At 39.4% G+C, this 20,921-nt stretch overlaps 1 protein-coding gene across 1 annotated transcript in view; it reads left to right on the forward strand.

Moving 5' to 3' along the window:
* LOC145247363 (inosine triphosphate pyrophosphatase-like) overlaps positions 1 to 20,381 on the forward strand; it is a 246,892-nt gene extending 226,511 nt beyond the window's left edge. The window contains exon 4 of the mRNA XM_080109043.1: positions 19,963 to 20,381. Within this exon, the coding sequence (XP_079965169.1) occupies positions 19,963 to 20,264 (302 nt within the window). The 3' untranslated portion in view covers positions 20,265 to 20,381. The remainder of the gene's footprint in view (positions 1 to 19,962) is intronic.
* Positions 20,382 to 20,921: the final 540 nt, after the last annotated feature.

The raw sequence follows: 20,921 nt of genomic DNA on the forward strand, positions 1-20,921 counted from the left end.
CCATAAGCTGTATCTGTCGATGGTCGACTGTGGACCAGGGAAGTTTGCCATATGGAGAGAGATCAGGGCAGAAGCTGCATGGGCGATCGGAGGGGTCATCGAAGAAATATTTTTGGAAAGAGGGCTGGTTGAGGAACTGTTAATGGACAATGGCCCCGCTTTCCAATCAGAAGCCTTTAAAGAGGTGTGTGAAGGCAATTTTTTAGGGCAGCATATCGGCCGAGTGGCAATGGGATAGTGGAGAGGAATCATCGCACCATTAAGGCTGCTGCAGAAAAAAGCAACATTTCACCCATGGAGGCGGTGTTTTGGTACAATATCTCACCGAAAACCAGACAAGATGAGACAACTGTGCCTCATAGAGCCATCTTTGCATATAAGTGGCAGCATCCGTGCAACAAAACGGTAGGAATTGAGGGTGAAGAAGCTACCATTAAAGTGGGTGAGGAGGTGTGGGTAAAGCCCCCCCCCAATGCAAAATGTACCACTCGCTGGGGAAGGGGGGTTGTAACATGAACGCAGTCAAAGAACAATGTAATGGTGAATGGCGTTCCCCGGCATATCCTAGATCTGCGTCCCTGCCGGTGCGCAGTGATGGCAGTGAAGAGGAGGAAGTCGATATCCACTAAGAAGCTAACGATGCACCCCAATTCGACTTAGCCCCACATTGTGGTTCTTTACAACTGGACGAGAATGTCTGTAGTGAACTTGAAAATGTCAACCCCCAAGAAGTTGTCCCCCAGAGGCCTCAACGTGAGAGGAGGAGGCCTGCTTGGATGAAGGATTATGAAGTGTCTTATTGATCTCAAAGATCGGGGGGGGGCGTGTGGGGTATATGGTTAGAAAAGAAAAAAAAAAAAGAAACGTACCAGGCATATCTGCATCACTCTTTGGGAAAGAAGAAGGAAAGGATGGCCAGCACATTTGTATATGCGAAGGGCATCTTGGGAAGGCAGAGCATGATGGGAGAGGCTATTTTTTTTTCCTGTCTCTTCCTTTTTTTTTCTAGATAGGAGGATATAAAAGCAGGGAAAAATTCCCAGGGGGAGTACAGAGAAGAGTCGTGAACATCTCTTGAAAAAAATTTTGTATTGCTGACGTTCGGATTGTGCCGTGTGACATTGGTGGCGAGAGGCGAGGTGTGGTCAATCGGAAAAGAAGAGGGCAGAAACGTGTTGTTGTCGAGAGAGTGACTCACTCCTTCCCGAACCCCAGAACCGAATCCTGATTATAACCCACTTAACCCACTCATATCTCCTAAAAAAAGAAAGCCAACCCATCTGTATACCTTGTCAAACACCACTCACAATCAAACACATATTAATTGAATGTACTGATTTTGTAACCATAAGAAATCGATTCTACAAAGAAAACAATATTAAAGAGTTATTTGATAAAAACAATCCCCCACACCATACTCTCATATCTTAAAAAAAATTGGCCTTTATAAAAGAATTTAAAAAGAACCCTTTATACAACGGTCCTGGATATGACCTAAAACTATATCTGATGGTGAGGCCCCACCTTGCGGGCCTTGGGGAGTGTGGAGCCACCCTTTAATTGCCATTGCTCCCAGGTCCACTCTGACCCGGACTGGTAGTACCTGTTAGGGTCCCAACTATTGGTTAAATAGAATCCGACTTTAAAAAAAAAAAATACTCCATTAAAAATCGTTCCTCAAACTAACTAGATTCGGCATTAAATGACCTGCAAAATGGTTGATATGTCGTAAAACAAAAACAACCAACCAGAGATATCTCTTTGCATTTACTAGAGAGACATTTTTTGTCTGTTTTTTTTTCTTTGTGTAGAGGGATACATTTCTTACTTTTTTTTAATCGAACGGTTATTTTTCAATACATTTGGGGGGGGGGATCGATCTTTTGAATGTAACTTTTTGTTTATTCGTAGGTGCAAAACAATTTTTGTTTTCAGATTCTGAATATTTTTTTTTTAGTGTGATTCTTTTTGTTTGCTTTTGTGCGCACATGTGTATGGGTCTGCCATTTTTTTAATTTTTATTTTTAAATTTCTTTTAAATCATGCCTTTAGCTATTCATTTGTCATCTAAAGTTCTTTTTTTCTTCTACCTGAAACTTTCAGTTCATTCAGTTTTTAAAAACCGTGGACCTTATTTTATTTTTTTTTTTCCGTCTAGTGGTTATTATTTTTGGTTATGACGTGGATTTTTTTTCAGAGTACATCTTTCGTCTGAAGGCAACATTTATAACAGATCGTGCCATAATCGACTTAAACCTGGCAGGGTCAGAATTATTTCCATGCTAGAAAATAATATATCCTCGTCATATGGCATCATTTATAACAGGTGAAGCCAGTCACTGGCATGTGACTGGCTTCACCTGTTACACTATGGCCAAATCACCACTCGTCCATGCTGTAGAGTGTGTTAGCAATCATGGGACTGAGATATAGTGCTACCATTAGACTAATGGCATTCGACTTTGACATTGAGTATGTTAAAGGGAATACGATACCGCATATTGATGCCTTATCTAGATTGAGGTTTTATAGAGAGGATAAGGACAAAAACGATGAGGAATTTGAAGACGCATTCCTGTGACACTTACGTCACCCGCGCGTCGTCCAGTGGTGGAATGACCCCGGTTGTCGGTTCTGATGGTTCCTCAGCGATGATGTCACGGCCGGTTTCCTAAAACAGACTTGTCATGCAAAAACAATTGAAGGGACCAAGTCAATAAGCGTTTCTTTTTGTTTAAACTTCTTTGTATTCAATCAGGGTACAATCGCAGTTAGCTGTTTAGTTAGGGACTGGCCACTTGTTAACTGCGAGGTTTTCTCTTCTCTCTCTCCGACAGACAACTCAATTATCTACGTGACAGGGTCAATCGATGGGGGAATCTTCGTTCGTCGGACCCAAGGAAGCAAGGCTCTCTCTCTTACTCTCTCAAGGCTCGCTGCTTATATTGTGGGGGCGTGGACTGGGTCTCTTCCCGTTTCAGGTCGTTGGCCAATCAGAATTAAGGGATCACTGTCCGTCAAATCTTCGCCAGGCGGTCTATACCCAAAAAAGGAGCTGTCTTTCTTTCTCTGTTGGCATTCGGTTGTTTCCTAATGGAACTTGACAGGACATAAAAACAGAGATGCCTAACTTAATTATTTTTGAGAGGACATAAAAACAGCTGAATCCGATTCCACAAAGGCCACGCGTCTTTTTCAATAGGGTCACGTGTCGCCCCGCTGTTCGGCGACTGTTTGCTTTGTAGATCGGAATTTCATTGGTATCCTCGCCACCCACGGGCTGTCATGGCCAATTTAACGTCATCACGTTCTTCCACCATAAGCTACGATCTTATCTTTTTTTCTCTTCTTTTCGTCGTTTACAGCTGCCTGTTTTCCCTTTCTTTTTCCACGGGTTCACCGCTACTCTTGGCCTTTTGGTCAGGATCAAAGTGCAGCATCTGTTCTTTGGATGCCGCACTTCCATTTCTTGTTCTCTTTCGGTGGAGGAGAAATCCTTCACGACTGGGACAATTCTTATTTTTGTACCCTTGAGCGTCTCTCATTCCACTCCCCTCCCATCGACATGTCTTTTACATCATAAAATACACCTTTTGCCAGGTGAATTGTTTCTCAGATGGCTGGATTGCCAACTGCACTGACCGTTTCAATGAGAGAGAGAGAAGAAAAGGGGGAAAAAAAAAAAATCGCAAATCGTGAGCCAGCCCCTCTTTCGAGAATATATTAATCGCATGCCAAAAGAAAAGTGATAAAGTCTCTGGAGTTTTAATTGTCCGGATTAGTTGTAAGAAACCCCCCCCCCCAAAAAAAAACAGAACAAAAAAAACAAAACAAAACAAAACAAGCGGACGAAAGAAAAAAAAAAAGGTCTCTTGTTTGTTAGGTGAGTGTGGGTGGGTGCGTTCCCTCTTCTTCTGTCTCTGTTTGTCTTAGGTTTACAGGTGTAAGATGGAAGTGTAATGGAAAAAAAAATTTTCTTTTTTTTTTTTGTGTGCGCGTTTTCACCTTTGTTTATCTTTGGTCTGCAGGTGTAGGATGAAAGTGTCATGCAAAATTATTATTTATTTATTTATTTTTTTGTTTTGCTTGCCGTGTGCGTGTATGTGTTTTCTCTCCTCTTCTGTCTTTTGTTTACATTCCTACAATTTTAAGAGCCATTTTGGGCGGCCCCCCGAACGGACTCGTCCTCCGCTCGTTCCACCACGCCTGTTAGGACCGGGTGCTGCACCGGCCGGCCCCCTCCTTTCGCTCAGCTGCTCGGCCGCCTGTGCTTCAATGGTGCGCATCCCCCCCCCCCCAGTGCAACATAGCACTGCAGTGCCTGTCTAACGAGGTCCACAGGCTACCTTAAATCATGCAGTCGCTCAACCCGTATTTTCAATAACCCGTCTCTCAACCTTCCCGGGGTCACTATACTGGGGTTACAGGTTTCCCGATGACAACACCCAACTGCGCACATATACGTACACCTTTCTTTTTCTCTGGCCGCTACGCGTGGCTGGCCGTTGGTATTCTCATCTTCATAATCTCCCCCCTCACATCCTTATCCAGCTATCTGCAAATTAAAAACACTCTCCAGATTTTCTTTTCTCACACCTCATTGAACAAATCCTATCCACATATCCATCTTTCTTTCTTTTTCTCTTCCTTCCCTCACCTCTTCCCTTTCCTTTTTCTCCTTCTCTCTTTCTTTCTTTACTTCACTTGTCCCATAAGCATTCTCTCATTCGGAACAAGGTACAGCATCTGCCCTAACGCCACACCCAACATGCACTATTCTCATCCAGTGAAGGAGAGATCCTCCCCGACCGAGGCAATCCTGCCCTTCAGTCCCATAATTTGTCCCAGCAGCGCCATTTTGGTCAGAGACCAAGTGCCACAACTGTTTCAATGCTACACTAACAATATTCAATCCCCATCCCGTGAAGGAGAAATCCTTCTCGACTGAGCATTTCTAAATTTCTTTTTCTTTTCAAAACAGAACAATATCAGCACCGTTAGTTTCTTTAAGATATTCTACTCGACAGTTTAAATTCCCCCAAGACACCCTCGCTCAATACGCGACTTTCTCGTGCTAAGTTACTCTCCCCGTTGGCCAATTTACTCACTGCGAGATACTTCTCAATTACTTATAGTTCTTTCCTGCTATTTACGGCGCCCCTCTCCCTGAAGCCTTCCGTTTTAGTCCCTAGCTACCTCCAAGGTCAGTCCGCGACACAATCTGCCAACAGTGCGAACACATGGCCCTCCATGCATCCACAGAGAAAACAGCTGCACCACATTTAAACCTGGAGATGTCGCTCCAACCTCCCGTCTCTGTCCTACTGACCCCCACTGGTCCTTGGTGGAAGGACGTCACACTACTCCTGGGACAGGGAATCCCTTGCTCCCCTCAACGGCAGCCTCGGTTCACCTCTCCCCATTTGCTGGAGCCAGGAGATGGGTATTGGACACTCTTCATCCCCTTCGTTCGACTCCTCAGCTGACTCTGCGGTCAACTGCCATTCCACTCTCTTTTCTTCACGAGCCGTGCCTACTCTTCGTGACCTCCTATAGCTGGTGGAGTGGAACCCTGAAATTTCCCGTTCCAACCTTCCGTCTGTCTCTATATTTCTAGGCTCTATGGAGGTCGTCTCTCTTGTCTTAAACCGTCGCTCGGTGTCGTCCCTATAGTCGTCAGGAACTCTGTCCTCATCTCGCGTTTGACTACCCCCGGGATTCTTTATCTTTTTACCCGTCTCCCTCATCCAAACTTGGTCACCCTGTCTTAACTGTCCAGTAAACGCTGCCTTTTTTTTCTTCTTGACCTTCCTGGTCCTATTAGTCCTATCGGCCGTCGCCTTGAGGACCGTCCCTGATTCTCGGACAACTGGATCTGTAGGAGTTACTCCCTTCTTATTAACCTTATACGTCGCTACCCGTTTGACTTGGGACAATTTTCCTCCCTGTTCCTTGGTGCTATCCACCTTGCCCATACAGGCCCCGACCGTTCTTGGGGAAAGCCTCCCGTTGCTGTCAGCTCCCATAGGGAGAGGGACAGACCTTGTGTCACCTAGTGGTATCTTCACCCCTCTCACCATTAGCGCGTCTGGATTAAAACTCAGAGTGGCTCCCCTCGCTCGGAGCCAATCCTCTCCCAGAATCATTTCGTTGCATAGCCCGGGTACCACATACAGGGGGAAATTCTCTTTCTTTCCGGCCACTCGTACGGGTAGCCATACCTTCCCTGTCACCGACATCCAGCTACCGTCGGCCTGACTGCACCCCACATCCGACGGGTACAACCTTCTCCTCCCTGCCACAGTCCGACAGACGTCCGCGTCTATTAGGGATATTATCGCTCCGGTGTCAACCAGAGCCTTCACCTGCGTGGCTCCTATCATCACATCACAGGTGAGTTCTCCCTTTTTTGTGAGCGGAGGGAACACCTGGGCTCTCCTCTTTTCCTGTTTCAGGGTTCTCTCCTGGTACCCCGCTCCCGTGAGCATCGCAACTTGTGACAGTGGTTTCTTTCCAACCCTACCTGTCTGCCCTACCTCTCTTTCTCTACAGATTCGCCGAGGGGGTGGGGTTTGGTTCTGATTCCCTCTCTCCAGAGGATCTTTCGCCCTCGGGTGGCTTTTTCCTCGGTCAGGACAGTCCCTCCTAATATGTCTCGGGTCTCTACACCGCCAACACCTGTGGGACTGGTGGCTGTAGGAGAAACGGTCAATTTTACCTCCTTTCTGACACGCGTTCAGTTCGGTCTTTACGATGCCCACTCTTACTCTCCCATTATGTCGGGGTGTCTTCTCGTGGACAGTGGGGCACTCTCTCGACCTGTGGCCCTCGCCGCCACAGTTCCAGCACACTAATCCAGGCTGGCCCCGGGCGAGTCCTCCGGCCCCATATCTCATTCTGTTCCCCAGTTCCCGGCTCCTATTTCGCGACTCCTCTCCCATTATTCTTTTCTGCAACCACGCATAGTTCTTAGCTATTTTGCGTGCTTCTTCTAGAGTGTCCGGGCAACTCTTTAGCACCTCTATTTTGGTCGCTTCGTCCCGCAATGCATCCACCATCGTGTCCACTAGCATTGCTTGGGTTGTGGGCATATCGCGGTGTTCGGTCACCAGATACGCCAGGACCGCCAATTCTTGCATGCGGTCGACTAGTCTATCCACATCTTCCCCGTCGGCCATCTCTATTCGAGACAGCTCGCGCACCGCCTGCACTGTGGTCTTTTCGCCGGCGAATTTCCTCTTCACCTGATCGCGAAAATCAGACCAGGCTATCCCCGGGTTACTTTCCAGGCATTTGCATATGTATTCTGAGGCCGCTGCGACTGCTCCATCACAGGCAAGCAGCACCATTTCTCTATCGGTCAACCCATATACTAATCTTTTTTTTTCTATTATCGCCAACCACTCCTTGACTCCCCTCGGGTCTCCCCCATATGCGGGTACGCTAATTCCCCACAGTGGCCGCTCCATGGTCATCTGCAGCTCAACAGTCTGCTCTGACCCTTCCCCCATCGACTGACCCGCCCCGAGTCCTCCCTGAGAATACATTATGTTATTATCTATTTTTTTTCACTCTTACCACTCCTCGCCCCCTACAAGGTGTAACAGCGCCCAACACAAAACACAGACAGCCGCTGAAAGCAAAGCATACAAAAGAGGGAACCAGCAAAAAAAATAGACTTACCCGGTCTGATGCACTTGTGTTCTTCTGCGACTGGTGGGTGAGAATTACCAACGAGCTGTTCAGACTTTATAATCAGTTGATTAAAGTTCGTCGTCTGGCTTCACTCGTGGCGTTTTTTTTTTTGTTTTTTTTTTCTTCTTCTTTTTTCTTTTTTTTTTTTCAAAATGCGCTTTGGTTTCAAGTTTACTTTCTTTCCTTTTTTCTTTTTTTTTCAATTTTGGCTTTCTCTCTTTTTCTCCCTCCTTGTTTAGTTCGTTTTCTTTTTCTTTTTTTTTTTCAATCTTTAAACTTTCCATTCCCACTCTCACAGGGAGATCTTATGCCCTCGAGAGAGAAAGAAAAAAAATTATGTGCCCGTGGAAATTCGTTCGCACGTTTCCTACCGAAACGAGGTATCACAGGTCATCGACACCAGTTATGTGACACTTACGTCACCCGCGCGTCGTCCAGTGGTGGAATGACCCCGGTTGTCGGTTCTGATGGTTCCTCAGCGATGATGTCATGGCCGGTTTCCTAAAACAGACTTGTCATGCAAAAACAATTGAAGGGACCAAGTCAATAAGCGTTTCTTTTTGTTTAAACTTCTTTGTATTCAATCAGGGTACAATCACAGTTAGCTGTTTAGTTAGGGACTGGCCACTTGTTAACTGCGAGGTTTTCTCTTCTCTCTCTCCGACAGACAACTCAATTATCTACGTGACGGGGTCAATCGATGGGGGAATCTTCGTTCGTCGGACCCAAGGAAGCAAGGCTCTCTCTCTTACTCTCTCAAGGCTCGCTGCTTATATTGTGGGGGCGTGGACTGGGTCTCTTCCCGTTTCAGGTCGTTGGCCAATCAGAATTAAGGGATCACTGTCCGTCAAATCTTCGCCAGGCGGTCTATACCCAAAAAAGGAGCTGTCTTTCTTTCTCTGTTGGCATTCGGTTGTTTCCTAATGGAACTTGACAGGACATAAAAACAGAGATGCCTAACTTAATTATTTTTGAGAGGACATAAAAACAGCTGAATCCGATTCCACAAAGGCCACGCGTCTTTTTCAATAGGGTCACGTGTCGCCCCGCTGTTCGGCGACTGTTTGCTTTGTAGATCAGAATTTCATTGGTATCCTCGCCACCCACGGGCTGTCATGGCCAATTTAACGTCATCACGTTCTTCCACCATAAGCTACGATCTTATCTTTTTTTCTCTTCTTTTCGTCGTTTACAGCTGCCTGTTTTCCCTTTCTTTTTCCACGGGTTCACCGCTACTCTTGGCCTTTTGGTCAGGATCAAAGTGCAGCATCTGTTCTTCGGATGCCGCACTTCCATTTCTTGTTCTCTTTCGGTGGAGGAGAAATCCTTCACGACTGGGACAATTCTTATTTTTGTACCCTTGAGCGTCTCTCATTCCTTCACCTTGTAGAAACCGATGTAATATCTGTAGATAAAATGGCTACTGAAGCTACAAATGACCCAGTGTTAAACAGAATAGTGTTGAGGATAAAAGAGAATAGGGAAATTGTTCAATGGCTGAAAGACCATTCAAAGAAATAAGACATAAACTGACTATAGAAAACGGGGTAATATGTAATGGAGACTTGGTAGTTCCTCCAGAAACACAAAGGAGACAGGTTATAAAAAGTGTACATGATGACGTACATTGTGGAGTAGCAGCTACGCAAAGAAGATTAAAATTAGAAGCATGGTGGCTGGGGTACTCAAGAGATGTAGAGAACTACGTAAAAAGATGCAAAAATGCACAGAACTCGGGAATTTCAAGTAAAAGAAAATATGTATGTGGCCCCGAGAAGCAGAACCATGGAGCAGAGTACAAATGGATCATGCCTATGTCAATGGGATAGGACTATTATTTATATTAGTAGACGCATATTCAGGTAGACCTAGAGCAGTGAGAGTACCTAATAAAAAAGTACCACCGTAAAACAAATATTAAGAGTAATATTTTTGAGAAACAGGATAGTGAAAACATTGGTGACTGATAACACACCAGAATTTGCGGAAGTTGATTTTTATGAATGGCTAAAAAAATAGGATGCAGACCTTACAAGACCCCCTCCCTACCACCCTCAAAGTAATGGGATAGCGGAAAGGATGGTTCAGACAGTAAAGAAGGGCATAAAAGCATGCTTGCAACAGGAAGAGAAAATCGATGCTTTCCTACCAAGATTATTACTAAGTTATAGAACAATTCCATATGCAGGCAGGCCAGAAAGTCCATCTGCCTTAATGGGCAGACAATTAAGGTCCCCTTTAACTATGTCATATGCCACAAATCAAAAGATGTGGTACAAAAGAAATAGGAATACGGAAGCCAAAACAGGAGAATTTATTATGCAGAAAGGACATAATACTGCAATATTAAATAAAGAAAATGAGAACAGTGTTCTAGCTCATGCTGACCAAATAAGATCCCAAGGAGAACAATCGGATGAGAAAATGCCTTCAGAGCTGCCCATTATTGATGTAACAGAAAAGTTACTGCAGAATGAGACTCCAGAGGAAGAAGTAGAAAGGAACAAGTTAGAAGAAGTAGAAAGGAACGAGTTAGAAGAAGTAGAATGGGACAAGTCAGGAGAGGAAGATCAGAATACGCAAGAGGAACAGTTCGATTATAGGGAAAGACGTGATCCAGATCTCCAAGGGAAAGGAGAGAGATAAAGGAAGATGGTCAGGAGGGCACAAGAAGATGTACAAGAAATACTCTCGCCCCTCTGTTATAGAAGATGTAGTGATATGCAAATTAAGTATAATTTGCATATGAGCAGATAGCTCATATTTATGAACTGACACCAACTAGAACAAGTTGGTTGTTGAACGCTTACTTAACATTATATATGACATATCATAGACAATATCATCTAAAGAATCGTGACAAGTTGTTAATAAACTGAAAATCTATTGAATATGATGAAATTCTTTGTGTTGCAGAGAATGTGATGGAAACATTAAAAACAAAATATACATTACAATCACTAAATCCTCCATTTATACCAGGAACATGACAATATTCTTATCTTAGCAGATAACGATTATGAAATAAAAAATTTACAAAACATCTTTTAAATGAACTCTATATTCACATTCACCTATGAATTTATCGTCAAATTAAATAATCCAATTTACCTAATTTACACTTCTAACGATAACTATATTGTCCTTTTGACCACTGTACACTCTTTAACCCTTATCCTTGAGTAGCCTCTGGGCCTGGATAAGTAGTTACTCCTATGTAAAAAAAAAAATTCAGAGGCTTACTTTTATTTCATTTGAAGAGTCCAGTCATAAAATTAATAAATTGATCATTATTAATTTTAGAATATATGTTCTAAATGATATAGTAACAGGTATATTTTTTTTAAATTAAAATTTAGGGGTGCATATTTGTAAAGTTTTTATTATTTTTTCCAAACTGATAAGTATAAGTTTTTGGTTTTATATTTTCTATAACCCAGTGAGTAATACAGGCACATTATTATTTTTGTAAAACTTTACCATTTAGGAGGTGGTACCACCTAAATTCATACTTGCACCAAAATTTTTTTCCTCTAAAACTAAAGAAGAAATCATTATGAATTTTCAACAGCAGTTTCAGCAACAACTTTTCCTGTATGCAGTTCACGAGGAGGAAGAAGAAATGTGATAGAAGCGTGGGAACAAGTAGATAAACAGCAACAACGGCAAAAAATCTTGGAGGAGAAATTGGTACTTCAGTAGAAGAGACAAGAGGAATTGCTCTTAAAAATGTTGAACAGGATGGAACACAGTGATAACAGCACAGCTTTTCTCCCAAAACACCAAATGGAATTTCATTGAAACGTTCACCTACATACCAGACGTTTGATGCTTTTTATAGGTGATACAAGAACTTTTTTTCACTGTTGATTGCCAAGTTTGAAGCAGTGCCAAAAGGTCCACCTACTTTTAAGGAAATTAGGGGAACACAAAATTCATTAAGTTCATTGACTATATGTTACCCAGAAAGACCAGCAAACTGGAATTCTTCAAAACGGTCAAGCTCTTATCTGAACTTTACAGCCCGAATATGATACTTTTTCACAAATTCTCTCAATAGTCGAAAGCGAACAAGGGCTCACACTCCTAAAGCTAGCAGAAGATTGCCAATGTGTAGTCAGCATAAAGAATGACTGAAGAAATATTGAGGAGTCAAGCGTGTCTTGTGCGAAGGACTAGTCACAAATCAAAGGATTATTTTCTTGGGACAACAAAGTAAATGAGAAGAAAACCAGGGAGACATCATCCAATCTCCAAACCAAAATCGTCCACAAGTCAATGCAGTCGTTGCACTAGACAATATTAGTCTATAAACTGTTTTTACAAAAATAAAACATGCAATGAATGTGGCAGAAAAGGCCATAAATTGACAGATTGGAGAAAGAACAGAAATAATAACAGGGTCCCACAAGTGAATCAGAGGAAGCAGCAGAAGTATAACAACAAGGAAATGGATTTACAGCTGGATTCTGCTTCAGACCTATCAATCCTCAATATGGAAAAGAATGAAGAAACCAACCATGATGAGACCTAACAAATCAGTTTATGCAATGACAGGCGATAAGATAAAATTTGAGAGAGAACTTACACTGTCAGTAACATTAAATGATACCAGCAAAAAAGTAAGAGTTTTTGTGCACAAAACATCCGAAAATCTCTATGAAACAGATTGGATGGAGCAGTTTAAATTGTGGGACCAACTGTTAAACAAATTCTGCCATAAGGTAGAAAACTCATCCGCTAGGACAAGCAATTAAAGGACAAGTTAAAGGAAAAATTTGCAAAAGGTTTCTCATCAAAACTCAAAAGATGTGGTAAAGCTTTAGCCAGATTTGAACTGAAGGAAAATACTCTACCTGTTTCCAAGAAGATGCGAAACGTCCCATTTGCGACAGTCGAGAAAATTGATAAGGAAATAGATCAGAATACTAACGAAAGCAAGCACCAGTGAATGAGCTGTTCCTACTGTATACAATACAAAAAAGACCAATCAAATTTGTGTCTGTGCAGATTTTTCCACGAGTCTGAATATGGCTCTGAAACATTACCACTATCCCCTGGGTAGGAGGTATTCAAGAAAGTGGTGGTACAATATTCTCTAAGGTGGATTTAAGTAACATGTTTCTACAGATCCCCATTGAGGAGGAATGCTCTAAACTCCTTTACATTAATACACACAAGGAACTCTACAAGTCCGAGAGGTTAGTCTTTGGGGTCAAGGTTGCACCTTAATCTTCCAGCAAGGCATGGGTACCATGCTGGGAGGTCTCGACTGCACCTACTTAGACGGCATCATTATTGCCAATAAATCTGCAGATGAGCATCATAAACATATACAGGAAGTCTTTAAAAGAATTCAAAACTTTGGATTTAAGGTAAAAAAAAGCAAAGTGTGACTTCCTCATGAACAAGATGAAGTACCTACGTAACATAATTAATAAAATGGAAGATGCCCTGACCCTGAGAGAGCAGAAATCATAAGGAACATGTTTGCTTCTGATATTGTAAAAGCATTTCAAAGCTTTTTGGGACTGGCAAACTGAAGTTTTCATAAAGAACATGCATGACTTATGTGGCCACTAAATTACTAAAGAAAGAAACAGCCTGGAATTGGACGTCTGAATGTCAAACGGTGTTTAAAAAAATCAAACTCTAACTTCAGAACTGTTTCTTATACATTGCTGAAAATAATTGTAGCAAGCGACGCAAGCTCATATGGCATTGGAGCTTATATACTTGTATACTACATATAATGCCTGATGGTACCAAAAAAAACTTGTATACTACATATAATGCCTGATGGTACCCAAAAAAACTTGTATACTACATATAATGCCTGATGGTACCCAAAAAAACTTGTATACTACACATAATGCCTGATGGTACCAAAAAAAACTTGTATACTACATATAATGCCTGATGGTACCAAAAAAAACTTGTATACTACACATAATGCCTGATGGTACCAAAAAAACTTGTATACTACATATAATGCCTGATGGTACCAAAAAAACTTGTATACTACATATAATGCCTGATGGTACCAAAAAAACTTGTATACTACATATAATGCCTGATGGTACCCCAAAAAACTTATATACTACACATAATGCCTGATGGTACCAAAAAAAACTTGTATACTACATATAATGCCTGATGGTACCAAAAAAAACTTGTATACTACATATAATGCCTGATGGTACCAAAAAAAACTTGTATACTACATATAATGCCTGATGGTACCAAAAAAACTTGTATACTACATATAATGCCTGATGGTACCAAAAAAACTTGTATACTACATATAATGCCTGATGGTACCCCAAAAAACTTATATACTACACATAATGCCTGATGGTACCAAAAAAAACTTGTATACTACATATAATGCCTGATGGTACCAAAAAAAAACTTGTATACTACATATAATGCCTGATGGTACCAAAAAAAACTTGTATACTACATATAATGCCTGATGGTACCAAAAAAACTTGTATACTACATATAATGCCTGATGGTACCAAAAAAACTTGTATACTACATATAATGCCTGATGGTACCCCAAAAAACTTATATACTACACATAATGCCTGATGGTACCAAAAAAAACTTGTATACTACATATAATGCCTGATGGTACCAAAAAAAACTTGTATACTACATATAATGCCTGATGGTACCAAAAAAAACTTGTATACTACATATAATGCCTGATGGTACCAAAAAAAACTTGTATACTACATATAATGCCTGATGGTACCCCAAAAAACTTGTATACTACATATAATGCCTGATGATACCCCAAAAAACTTGTATACTACATATAATGCCTGATGGTACCAAAAAAAACTTGTATACTACACATAATGCCTGATGGTACCAAAAAAACTTGTATACTACACATAATGCCTGATGGTACCAAAAAAAACTTGTATACTACATATAATGCCTGATGGTACCAAAAAAAACTTGTATACTACATATAATGCCTGATGGTACCAAAAAAAACTTGTATACTACATATAATGCCTGATGGTACCAAAAAAACTTGTATACTACATATAATGCCTGATGGTACCCCAAAAAACTTGTATACTACATATAATGCCTGATGGTACCCCAAAAAACTTATATACTACACATAATGCCTGATGGTACCAAAAAAAACTTGTATACTACATATAATGCCTGATGGTACCAAAAAAAACTTGTATACTACATATAATGCCTGATGGTACCAAAAAAAACTTGTATACTACATATAATGCCTGATGGTACCAAAAAAACTTGTATACTACATATAATGCCTGATGGTACCAAAAAAACTTGTATACTACATATAATGCCTGATGGTACCCCAAAAAACTTATATACTACACATAATGCCTGATGGTACCAAAAAAAACTTGTATACTACATATAATGCCTGATGGTACCAAAAAAAACTTGTATACTACATATAATGCCTGATGGTACCAAAAAAAACTTGTATACTACATATAATGCCTGATGGTACCAAAAAAAACTTGTATACTACATATAATGCCTGATGGTACCAAAAAAACTTGTATACTACATATAATGCCTGATGGTACCAAAAAAACTTGTATACTACATATAATGCCTGATGGTACCCCAAAAAACTTATATACTACACATAATGCCTGATGGTACCAAAAAAAACTTGTATACTACATATAATGCCTGATGGTACCAAAAAAAACTTGTATACTACATATAATGCCTGATGGTACCAAAAAAAACTTGTATACTACATATAATGCCTGATGGTACCAAAAAAAACTTGTATACTACATATAATGCCTGATGGTACCAAAAAAAACTTGTATACTACATATAATGCCTGATGGTACCCCAAAAAACTTATATACTACACATAATGCCTGATGGTACCAAAAAAAACTTGTATACTACATATAATGCCTGATGGTACCAAAAAAAACTTGTATACTACATATAATGCCTGATGGTACCAAAAAAAACTTGTATACTACATATAATGCCTGATGGTACCAAAAAAACTTGTATACTACATATAATGCCTGATGGTACCAAAAAAACTTGTATACTACATATAATGCCTGATGGTACCCCAAAAAACTTATATACTACACATAATGCCTGATGGTACCAAAAAAAACTTGTATACTACATATAATGCCTGATGGTACCAAAAAAAACTTGTATACTACATATAATGCCTGATGGTACCAAAAAAAACTTGTATACTACATATAATGCCTGATGGTACCAAAAAAAACTTGTATACTACATATAATGCCTGATGGTACCAAAAAAACTTGTATACTACATATAATGCCTGATGGTACCAAAAAAACTTGTATACTACATATAATGCCTGATGGTACCCCAAAAAACTTATATACTACACATAATGCCTGATGGTACCAAAAAAAACTTGTATACTACATATAATGCCTGATGGTACCAAAAAAAACTTGTATACTACATATAATGCCTGATGGTACCAAAAAAAACTTGTATACTACATATAATGCCTGATGGTACCAAAAAAAACTTGTATACTACATATAATGCCTGATGGTACCAAAAAAAACTTGTATACTACATATAATGCCTGATGGTACCCCAAAAAACTTATATACTACACATAATGCCTGATGGTACCAAAAAAAACTTGTATACTACATATAATGCCTGATGGTACCAAAAAAAACTTGTATACTACATATAATGCCTGATGGTACCAAAAAAAACTTGTATACTACATATAATGCCTGATGGTACCAAAAAAAACTTGTATACTACATATAATGCCTGATGGTACCCCAAAAAACTTGTATACTACATATAATGCCTGATGATACCCCAAAAAACTTGTATACTACATATAATGCCTGATGGTACCAAAAAAAACTTGTATACTACACATAATGCCTGATGGTACCAAAAAAACTTGTATACTACACATAATGCCTGATGGTACCAAAAAAAACTTGTATACTACATATAATGCCTGATGGTACCAAAAAAACAATCACCCAACAATCCAGAATACTGCTGGCAGCCAAGAGACAATACTCACAAATTGAAAAGAAGCTCTAAGTATCATATTCACTGTAATGAAATTTCATAGGTACTTACATGGCAGAACTTTTACGTTTCAAATTGATCATAAGCCGTTACTCGTGATTTTCGGCTCCAAAAAAGGTTTATTGACATATATTGCCAATACACTATTGAGATGGGATATAATTCTACTAAATTATAATTTTAAATTGGAGTACCTGTCATCAAAACAGATTAACCATGCTGATGGCCTATCAAAACTGATATCAAAGAAAAAGGAACCATTTTGAGGATTCCATAATTTTGTAGCGATTGTGAAATAAAAATGATGATAGGCTACACATAAATGAGAAGCTGTAAAAGACAACTTTATTTGCGACATCAAGAGCAAGATCACTATGAAGATCACTATGAAGGACAACAACATTCCAGAAGTATTTTCTCTTTGTGACAAGAAAGAGTTGTAATTCCAAAACATCCCCAGAAAAGAATTCTACAGAATTTTCATACGGGACACCATGGAAAAAAACGGATGAAAAGCTTAATGAGAAGCTACGTTTACTGGTCTAATATGGGCAAAGACATAATGGAGATGATCGACTCTTGCAGAGGTTGTGCCCTGGCTGCAAAAGCATCACCCATCACGTTTAAACTTTGGCCAAAAACTAATCAGCCATCTCGATGACCATTATTACTTAATCGTAGTCAATAGTTACACCAAGTCGCCTGAGGTATTAAGGCGTGAAAGGCCCACAACTGAAACAAAAATAATTTTTTTACATTAACTGTTTGCGCGTTTCGGTGTAGTAGACTGCATCATGAGTGATAATGAAACCCAGCTTTCATCTGCAGAGTTCAAAAGCTTTTGCGATACATTCCATATTAACACATCACACTCTCCAATATCACCCTTGATTGAATGGGCAGGTGGAATGATTTGTGGATACACTTAAAAGAGCACTGAAAAAGGCCTAAGGTTCACCGACAGATCAAGCCTTCCAACAGTTCTTGCACGCGTATAGAATTACACCTAATCTTAGCACTCCAACAGTGGTCTCACTGGTAGAAACCATGTTCGCAAGCTTTTACCAAATCAGACAAACCCACAAGTAATCGGAGCAAGACCTAATCGATTCCATTTTCGAGATATTCAATCTCGACCCTCCTCAATCAATACACGAACAATGACGGTCAGTTTGTAAAAGGAAAGTCACCGATTCACTAATGATCAATCCTAAATATTCAATCTCGACCCTCCTCAATCAATACACGAACAATGACGGTCAGTTTGTAAAAGGAAAGTCACCGATTCACTAATGATCAATCCTAAATATTCAATCTCGACCCTCCTCAATCAATACACGAACAATGACGGTCAGTTTGTAAAAGGAAAGTCACCGATTCACTAATGATCAATCCTAAATATTCAATCTCGACCCTCCTCAATCAATACACGAACAATGACGGTCAGTTTGTAAAAGGAAAGTCACCGATTCACTAATGATCAATCCTAAATATTCAATCTCGACCCTCAATCAATACACGAACAATGACGGTCAGTTTGTAAAAGGAAAGTCACCGATTCACTAATGATCAATCCTAAATATTCAATCTCGACCCTCCTCAATCAATACACGAACAATGACGGTCAGTTTGTAAAAGGAAAGTCACCGATTCACTAATGATCAATCCTAAATATTCAATCTCGACCCTCCTCAATCAATACACGAACAATGACGGTCAGTTTGTAAAAGGAAAGTCACCGATTCACTAATGATCAATCCTAAATATTCAATCTCGACCCTCCTCAATCAATACACGAACAATGACGGTCAGTTTGTAAAAGGAAAGTCACCGATTCACTAATGATCAATCCTAAATAAAAGAAATGTTAACAGCTTTTACAAAGAAAAAACTTGGGAGGCGGGGGGGGGCACCCTTACAGATTCTAACAATGAAGTATTCCTGACATCACTGGAAGTGATCAGGTTCTGCTTTTCAGCAATCTGAACCGAAGACTCAGAGAGAAACAATCATAACTTTGTCGTTCAGCTAACATCGTTTCTATATTTTCTGTTTAATATATTTTTCATTTCACTGGTTCTGAGTTTTTTCATTATTCTTTTCACCATTTACACCATAACGTTGATGAAAAGATCATTATGAATTTTGGAATATATATTCTAGGAAACACAATAAGTAACATGTGCAAATTATTTTCTTTGTAAAAACTTTATCATTTAGGGAGTGCATGTATATAAAGTTAAGTAGATGTTTATAGATATATTGTTGTATACAGCATAACCATGTTGACACACCGGTTCTCATTAGATCACTAAAGTTAAGCAGCGTTGAGCCTGGTCAGTACCAGATGGGTGACCATTTGGAAATACTTTGCGCTGTATATAGGAGAACTTTGACAACAGTGCAAGAACTGGAAAACCCTAACATTGTCATCTCCCTGACCAGAATATTCATGCGACTGGATGACGCTTGTAAATTTAATATTCCCTTGACACTTCCAACTTTGGAGGAAGCCAGTTCAATCTTCCTAGGGTGAATGCTGTTGACATATTGTTGTACAAGGAAAACTACTAAACTGATTAACCAATCATTATGAATTTTGAAATACAGATTCTCGCTTAAGAGTACAAAATATGGGTTATATTTAGTTTAATTTAGTTTTGTAAAAAGGGGGAAGCTCTTTTGGATACCTGTGATTTGTGTGAACTTTTGAAAATAAGTATGGAGCATCAATTAATATTTCTCAAATTTCAATTTCTTTGAAATGTTTTAAAGGGTTTTAAAGAGCACAATATGGCCACATCCTTCCATTTGAAAATGTTGTTCCTTTTTTTCAGATTTGCCTTAAATTTAGATCTTTTCAAGAATCCAAAACATGCAATGGATTTTCACCAACATTTGAATAAAGATTCTAGGTATAAGGTTTAGTATTTTTATATCTTGTTTTAATCTTCATAAATTACATAAGAGTTGTGCAGAACTGTTCTGTTTGTGAGTTAATTTTACCCATCCTGCAAGGGGTATTCTACTTATATGACTGGGAAATGACTCCTTTTTTAACTCTGTACATGGATCAAAAAAGGAGACATAGTAGAAGACAAAAGTAGTGTTGATGTTCATCATTTCTTATTGCATTTGTATCAATGTAAGCCTTCGTGTTTTTCTTTGTAGGTCTCCATAAACTGTTGCATGGATTTGAAGATAAAAGTGCTTATGCCATGTGTACATTTGCTTACTCATCTGGGCATCACGAGGAGCCTGTAAAATTGTTCATTGGTAAAACACATGGAATGATTGTGGAGCCACGCGGATCAAGAGAATTTGGTTGGGATCCTTGTTTTCAACCTGATGGCTATAATTTGACATTTGCTGAAATGTCTAAAAATGAAAAGAATTCAATCTCACATCGAGGAAAAGCTTTAGAAGCGTTGAAAAAGTATTTCATGGTGACATTCGATCAAAATGAATCCTAAATTGTGTTTTTATATTTTTGTGTTCATTAAAAAAATTTATTCGATTTGGAACTGTTCATTTTTGATATCCTAGCAAATGGACATGGTGTTCTATTAAATAGATTTTGTTTAAAACTATATCACTTGTTTATTATTATTACTATCATCATCATCATGAAATAAATGATGATGATGATGATGATCATCATCATCATCATTTATTTATTTATTCCCCCCCCCCTCCTAATTAAATTTCTCAATCTTATTACTGGATTAAAAATGTTGGATGCTTGGGGTAAATGCTGACCCCACCATATTATTGCAAAAATTGATGCAATACAAAATATAACCATAAAATTTTATTTGATTTCAATTCTATTTCTATGATCGAAATAACTTTACTGAAAATATCTGCTTTACACAATTGATTAAAGTGAATTTAAATAGATTTTTTTGTGTAGAAATAAAAATGTTCAGCTTATCTTACATTTTCATTGGCTATTTCAGATGAAAAGCTTACAATAAATGTTCAAAAAATTTCTATAGATTACTGAAATCAGCAAATGCTGATCGGTCCAAAGGATTTCTTGACATTTTCATTAAAGCTGATTAGAATCAAATTCACTTCTCAGCTTTTAAAGTGGATGAACTAATTCAATATAAGTTGATATCAATATT

The sequence above is a fragment of the Euprymna scolopes genome, chromosome 25, assembly GCF_053919585.1.
Source record: "Euprymna scolopes isolate OS-2025 chromosome 25, ASM5391958v1, whole genome shotgun sequence".
In the NCBI taxonomy this organism is placed as follows: domain Eukaryota; kingdom Metazoa; phylum Mollusca; class Cephalopoda; order Sepiida; family Sepiolidae; genus Euprymna; species Euprymna scolopes.